Source organism: Montipora foliosa, chromosome 6 (genome assembly GCF_036669935.1).
Source record: "Montipora foliosa isolate CH-2021 chromosome 6, ASM3666993v2, whole genome shotgun sequence".
Taxonomy (NCBI): domain Eukaryota; kingdom Metazoa; phylum Cnidaria; class Anthozoa; order Scleractinia; family Acroporidae; genus Montipora; species Montipora foliosa.
In genome coordinates, this window is record NC_090874.1 from 12649562 (window position 1) to 12657618 (window position 8057).

The 8057-nt window shown below is 39.4% G+C and overlaps 1 protein-coding gene across 3 annotated transcripts in view; it reads left to right on the top strand.

The window, feature by feature from the left end:
* The window catches only part of LOC138006712 (TNF receptor-associated factor 6-like), a 17634-nt gene extending 10741 nt beyond the window's left edge, over nt 1–6893 (top strand). Inside the window, exons 5-9 of one of the 3 annotated variants that reach the window (XM_068853206.1) lie at nt 1–534; nt 1526–1999; nt 2808–2982; nt 3208–3422; nt 3850–6893. The exon at nt 1–534 is cut by the window's left edge and continues 197 nt beyond it. In XM_068853206.1, the coding sequence (XP_068709307.1) occupies nt 464–534; nt 1526–1999; nt 2808–2982; nt 3208–3422; nt 3850–4027 (1113 nt within the window). In that variant the 5' untranslated portion in view covers nt 1–463 and the 3' untranslated portion in view covers nt 4028–6893. The remainder of the gene's footprint in view (nt 535–1525; nt 2000–2807; nt 2983–3207; nt 3423–3849) is intronic. The other 2 variants (XM_068853207.1, XM_068853208.1) reach the window with 2 other exon arrangements.
* The last annotated feature ends 1164 nt before the right edge of the window (nt 6894–8057 follow it).

The window sequence follows — 8057 nt, forward strand, 5'->3', positions numbered from 1 at the left end:
CTCTGGCAAATAAAAAAATGGAAATGGAACTCTTCTCATCACCTTGACTTTCTATGATTCTTCGTCCGGATTCGTTCGATTGGCTATTCGGAGAGAACTCGAACCACAAAACGGAAATTCAGCAAGGCTCGACGTTATCGGGAGTTGAGAGCAAATGGTGGGAAAAATGGGGAAACGGTATATCTCTGTTAATAAAGTGTACATTTGAATCAAATTTAATTCTATAAAAATCGATTTTGGCCAGAAATCAAGTGATTGGGACTATACTGTAAACGGCAATTACTTATTATCTGACGGCCCCCTGCTAATTCTTGCCATGTGGTATATCAATAGAAAGAGGTTCTCGTATAACAATTCGCAATTATCGCCCAACCTCGAGCACCATATTGCTGCGATTTGCATTTCACAGTAACACACCAGAGGATACTGCGATCTTCCGTTTGTTTTGGCCGCAAAATTAACGATGGCTGAGCCTGGATATCAACCGGACATCTTTACCGCGGCTCCAGACCAATCATTACTTTGCCCGATTTGGTGAGTGAATATCCACATTGCAATACGTTCTAGATATAAATGCCTCTCAAACAGATAACAGTGAGGTCGTTGTCCACGAAAACAAAAACAAAAAAATTAGATCGAGCCTTAGTAACATTTTCGAATCTTCTTTTGCGTGGAATGTTGTGTAAAATCTCTTGCAATCGAATGATTTTCAATTATGTGGCGTCAAATTGCATTCCACATTCAGTGCACATTCTCCTTGTTGTCTTAAATGCCCAGGGACGTTTTCTTAATGTGTACCAAACAACTAGAAGAGTACTTCCCCTATTTTTTCGGTCAGGTCCACTGAATGGAGCGTATATTCTAGCTAACATATTAACATTAGCTACCCATTACTCTTCACACACTGTTTTGTGGTCTTGCTTTCGCTTGAGGCCAAGTGATTCTGGGATACTGATTTGTAAGTGATTAGGTCTCTTTTGTAAGGGGAGAAAATCAGAAGAAAGAGACGTAGGAGGCGTGTAGGGCACAAGTGCGCGCGTTAAAACATTCATTGCGAATCCAGTGTTGTCTTCAACAAGCACGTAAAGGACAAACGCCTATTGTTTATCAAGAAATCAATTAACTGAGAAAAAAGGAAAAAACGCCGGAAATAACGAAATACGCAAATTCTTGTAGGTCATCTCATGAGCTGCAGGGAGACAGTGCTGAAATAAGTTTTCACACATGAACACTTTACATAAGAACATTAAGTGAGGGTCAGATTATGAGACTACATTTGAAGAAAATACTACTCAAGATGTGGGCTAGGAACATTTGCAAATGAACAGTGCAATATAGATACAAGTAAAAATTCAGTCTGTATTACCCAATTAGCCCAAATAATACATGTCTTGGTGACGTCTGCATATATTTATTGAAGTACCGTAACAACTGAATGCAAAGAATCTGAAAAACGTTTACTGAGTCTCTGCAAGCGTATTTTGACACAGTGGAATAAAGGCTTTCTTCTTTTTCTCTTTTACAGCCGGTACGTCATTAAGGAGGCTGTGGCCTGTAAAGAGGGTCATGTCTTCTGCAAAACCTGCATAGACCAGTGGATCAATTCTCACAACAACGGCAGCTGCCCTGTCGGAAGACAGTCCCTTCAAGCCTCTGACTTGAGGAACATCATTGCTTTCGACAGGGTGGTAGAGTCTATGCAGGTTTTCTGCCCTAGGAGAGAATCAGGATGCGGATGGACTGGTGCCCTGGACATGCAGACAAACCACACACTCCAGTGCCTCCAGGAACCAGTGCCATGCACACACACTGGCTGTGACCGCGTACTCGTTCGTGGGCAGCTGGATCAACATTTGGACATATGTGATATGAGGCCAGATGAATGCACATATTGTGGCCATCAATTTCCAATTCGGAAAATTCCAAGCCACCAGCGATACGCGTGTCGGTTGGCACCTGTAATGTGCCCATTCAATTGCAACCATGTTGCAATACCTCGGTATGTATCCTTTATTAGAGAGACATTTACAATGGCGTTTACGGCAAACGTTAGATTTTTGTTTAGGTTTAAACAGTAACACAAAACTACGCAGTCTCACACATGAAATAGACCATACCGAGTAATGAAAAGTGGAGGTTAAGTGATTGTTATTTTGTCTTTATGCTACTCACCTCAATTGCCTCGTAAGCGCGAACAAACTTCAAAAGAATTTTTGCTCCAAAGTGAGGTTAGCGAGGATGATTGGCACAAAGAAAAAAGAACAATTTCTCGGCCGCAATTTGTGAATAAGGTCTCTGAAAACAGTGAGCAGCAAATAAATATGTAAAAAAAAGTGACGTGGTCGTTTCTGTCATTGCTATTTGTAGTAAACGTAATTTTAAATTGTTATCCTGTTGCCGGAAGGTATGTTTGTGTGAGATGGTAGACTGTTTTACATTCAAAATCACACAAAAACCAGTTTACTACTGTAACAGCATCTCGAGATAAAACTTCAACATCATTTTTTTTGGGGGTCAATTTATTTTCCGCTGTTGCACTAGTGTTTAGCCTTTATTTTGATGCTTAAAAGGTCAACTTTGAATGATCATATTAGAAAAAGGGACTGTACAGTCATTTTCATAAATTTGTAGAATAAAAAAGGCACTGCATCGCACGGCTACTGTGTAATTTGCTTAGTTTAATACATTTCTTAAAGATAACTTACAGAACACCAACCTGGAACTTCTACAAATTATTAATTGAATCTGAACGTGTTTTTGCAATAGTATTTATATCGGGTAACATAGGTTTCAATTGTTTTTTACAGGGAACAATTGAACGGGCACATTGCTTCGACCTGTATGCGGGCCGTCGTCAAATGTTCGGTATCCGCATGCCAGGAGAAGGTGCGACGGCAAGAACTGACGCGGCATTTAACAAGGGATGCAACAACACACGTGGATTTGCTGAATGCCGAAAGAATCAGAAATAACTTTGACAACGTAAGTTAAAAAAATTGCAGTAATGGCTCTAAAGGAAATTCAAATTGAATGTTGCATGTTTTAAGCACAGAAAATTTACAATGTAATGACTATGAACTATGAACTAACATAATCGTCTATGAATCCGACAATTTCTAATCGTCAGAAGAAATGTTGACCTTCAAAACAGTCACAGTTATGAAATGTTAAAGAAATTTAAGTTACCTCACTTCTCTGACATTTTAGGTGCCACCAACATTGAGACCAACAAGAGTGCTAGCCTTTCAATGGAAACTTGCCAACTTTCAAAATTTGACAGACGATCTGGGCCCAGCGGTGGGGATTAAAAGTCCAGTTTTCTCTCCTTTGAGAGCAATCCTGGTACCAAAGATGTCTGCCACTGGGAGCATGGGGGTGTTTATTTGCTCTCAAGGGGCAACTCCTCTTTGTCTAAACCTAAGGTAGGTTTCAGAGAAATGACAGACCTGTATAGGTAAAACGTTTGAGATTATAATACCAACTTTATTCATTCAATACAATGAAAGGGAGAGATACCAGAGGTTATCCCTATACGAGGGTATCCGCCCGGATGTTACGGATCTGGAGTCGATTTTGACGAGGGAGGAACTCAAAAGTACCCGGAGAAAAATCCTCGGAGTCAGATTGAGATCGACTGAAACTCAGCCGGCCACATACGACCCCGAGGCCAGAGTTGAAGCTGGGTCACAGAGGTGGGAGGTATGGCTCATAACCACTAAACCATCATAAACCAAAGCAAGACGTAACATAAAGTCAAAAAATAAATAAATACATAATCATCAGCAACAAAGTAACCATTTAATTACGTTCTTATTAAAGGCATTATTTCTTGTCTCTTGAATCTGACAGTGTTGCACTGCGGAATGGGAGGGACGTCTTCCTGAAGCGGACACCAGAAAAAAGATGGCGACATCCCAACTCACCTTTGGGATGGGAAGACTTCCTGCCACTAGACGAGGCAAAGCGGCGGTACATTGACCGAGATGGAGCCCTTTCTATCCAAGTAAGCTATCAGCTTCTTAGGTAGAGAGAGGTTCCAGTCTCTTGGCCTGTCCACAAGTTGCCAGTAAATGATCAACAAGGTGCACGAAATTTTGCTCAAAGTGCCTCGAAAGATGATTTTTTTTCAAAAAATTAAAGCTGCTCAAAAGTTACTCACCGGCGGAAGGTCCGCGATACATTCCGGCATGGAGCGAGAGACAATGACTAATCAAGCGTAAGCTTAATTCCCAGGACATTTCTGTGCTTTTTGCTCGCGTGACTTTCAATGACAACAGAAGTTTCCTCTCGTTTCATAGAGATCAAGCTAAAAAGTAAAATTTACAAAAGGCAGAAAAATTCGCTTCGGATGGAAAAGTTGCTCGAAAATCGAAAAGTTGCCGAGAACTTGCGGAGAGGCCTATGAGCCTCGTCCTTTGTTTCTTACTCCAATTTCGATGTATGAAATCTAGCTTGGCAACGAAACTCAGGAGAATAAAAGATATAGGTTACTTATTTATATCTAAGCCTCGAGGAAATTTCCGTTTTTTTGATCCCCTTGTAGCCAAGCTAGAATTCTAATATATCAAAACTAGTATATATTTTCATTTATAATGATAAAAGTCAAGTGCAAGTAGTCATACAAATATATACATATTAAAATGTCGTTATTTCTAATTTCATATTAATCAGTGATGCACTGTACATGTATTATGGAGTCACCACTATTCTTGTATTTAGTACTATTAGAGGCATTCAAAGTTTAAAAAGCGTTTGGTCGAATTTATCTGCAAGGATATGTAAGGCCTTCAAAGGATACCATTTTCTGTTTAACAAAATGACCCGTTTATAGATTTTCCTGCGACATAAAAATTGTGTTTATATAAGTGCCTGCTATTTTTTTCCTTTATTCATAATTCCGTTGTCTGAGTACAATTAACAGTGCAATTACTTCAGGGGCACCCAACGACCAATTTGTTGTAAAATTTATTATTATACCCCAGTTAATGAAAATAAATGTTATTAAGGCATTTTCAGGTGTTTTTCAGTGTTGCTGGGAAAACATTATCTGTTCCTTTTTCCCAGCAAGACACACAAGAAATTTTCCAGCCAGCTAGATAAAATTGGTTGGTTTCCCAGCCAGCTGATCAAATTTATTTCCCAGCCGGGAATTCCGCGCGCTTTCAAATCCCTCGATCCAAAACGACCGAATAAAAGCGACAAAACCGGGACAAAACAGGTTTTTTCCGCAAGTGCAATCACTCTGACCAGCCGTCGTATGTTTGTGACTACTCTCTGGGAGAGGGAAGGGTTTTTTTTTTTTTAAGTCGTCCTCAGTCTTCAGAGTTTCTACAGCCAGCTCGGGTTAAAAAGCTAGAAAAAGTCAGTAATTCCCAAGCAAAACCTCTATCAATAACGAAATTTCCCAGCCAGCTCATCGAAACACCTGTAATTTTGCCAGCCAGCAAGATTCCTCTGGGGAACAGATAATGTGAGGAACAGATTCGTTGGGTGCCCCTGTTACTTATTAACTATTTACGAATGCCCTATAATGCAAATCTTTTGGCCTAAATTTTGCATAAACTATTGCTTTCGAGTTTATGCACAATTTGGGGGGCAAACAAAACTCGTGAGTGTATATATCATATATATTCAAAAGTATTCATTGACAGTTTAATATCAATGAGACTATCAACAAGGCGCATGCCTGTCGGAGTGGATTTAAGTTGTAAGGAAAATGACAGGTGACAGGTGATAGTCATATACTAGGCGACTTCGATTTTATCTTATATATCAGGAACCCCTTATAAGTTTACGCATGGTGTAATTTGGTTTATAATCAGAGGCGGGTCCAGACAGGTTTAAACGTTTTACGGAACACGGTCAGAGTTTTGAAAAATATATATATTTATAAAAATAACTGTAAAATTTCCAAGCTTTAATATTGAAATATCGAGCCCGACAGACTCAAAGGCCCAAGGAATGGCACTTTAAAGGAGTAAAGTCCAAAACGTTTTTTTCCCGGGTAACATGGTATGTTCCGGAATCCCCCGAGACTCGCACTTTCGCCGCTCCTGTTATCGGAGAATTCCAGCGGTCATATTTTTCCGGCCCTGGACCCTCGCTTGATGATGTTCGAAGAATTACACTAAAAACGCGCAGATTTTGCTGCCAAGTGTAGTATCTGGAGAAGAATAATTTTTAATAGTATTGTGTTGGAAATAAGGAGACTAATTTTATTGTTATTGTATTGGGGGGCTGAAAAGAAAAAGCAAAAGTGCAGGGATAGTTGACAGTAGAATGAACAATACATTGATTGCCAGTTAATTTAATACGGTAGTGAACCATTTAAAACAAGGGCGGATATAGGGAGAGGGCCTTCCTATAAAGTAGCTCGAGAATTCCAAAACGTTGCTTAAAAGGTGCTTTAAAATGTTCAAAGTTGCTTTCTCTAACGAAAGTTGCTCAAAAGTTGCTTAAAAATAAAATCTGATGCAAAAATATGCAATCTGTAGAACCCAAAAAAATACTCATAATGCAAACAGTTTCTCGGGCGAGACGGGAAAAGTTGCTCGAAATACTAAAATTTGCCAATTGACTTGCGGAAATTATAGTCGTAATATAGAATTACTATTACCAATTATTAGTGCACCCCCTGCCCCACTGATAAGACACTCAAACTGTTGTTATTAAAACACCAGAATGGTAACTTATTAAATGACATGACTTATTAAACACTGAGAATGATAACTAATTGAACACTGAGAACGTTAACTTATTAAACATTGAGAATGCGCGTACTGTGGAAGTAACAATTTTAAGTAAAAAAAAAAAAAAACATTGAGGATGTTCACTTATTAAACACTGAAAATGATTACTAATTTAACATCCAGAACGTTAACGTGTTAAACATCGAGAATGGGCGTACCTTGAAAATAACAAATTTAAGTTAACTTATTAAGTTTACGCCGTAAAGTTACAACGTTAAAGTTACGCTGTAAATTTACGACGTAAAATTCCATAGAAATTGAACTTTGTACTCTTGCATTCAGCTAATTGAATGAACGACGTAATATTACGTTGAGATTTTACGACATAATTTTACGTGACTATTATTTTACGTTGCGTAATTACGTCGTAATTTTACGAATTGATATTTACTGCTTGTATTCCCGGCACGTCCAGGTGACGGTAACAAACTTTAATAGGAAGCGCAAAGATTACGATGTAACATTTACGGCGTAATCTTTTCTACTGTAATATGACCCCCTGGACTTGTCAAAGGTGTCTGTACGTCCAAAATGTGCTCAAAGTGTTTTGAGCAGTAATGAACGCCATAGTATCAACAGAAGATGAGTGTTGATACTAGAAAGATCTCAAGACTTCTAACTACTGACACTAACATCGATGAGCACATTAAGAACATATTTTCCTACAGGATGCGTTTCTTCGAAAAGCTGGTCTTGAGTAGGGGGCTCAACTTCACTCTACCACAGCGGACATTATAGAGAGAAATCCATGCAACCTTGGAGACGGCTTATTGGAAACTAGAACCGAAACTTAATGACAGCGGTAAAAGAGAATTAGCAGCCGCACCCATGCGAGGACGTATACAAAACATGGACCACCCCTATGGACCCGGTCCATGGACTACCCCTGTGGACCACCTCTTATTTTGTAAAGTTACAAGCAGAAAAATCTTTAGACGAAAGGGAGAGTGATTGTCGCACTTATCTGGATAATTTAAGCACAAGCCCATGACTAGGAGCGAACATCTGCCATATTAAGCCAATTTCCAGGCAGTTTTGTGGACCAATCTATCTTTAGACTACCTTTTCCGCAAGAAACAAAGACAGTTCTCGTTCGGTGACGCTATGACGTCAAGAAATCGTGATCTGTAAAAACGTCGCTCCTAGGTATGGGCTACTGTTTTAAACATTTGTGTCTGATAGACACCTATACCTCCTAATATGTAGTTGACCACTCCCCTAGTGGCTTTTCAGGGTGAATGAACAACACTTTGTGGGGAACTTTGCCAGACTGCTTTTGCACATATACCTACATGCTACATGGTACAT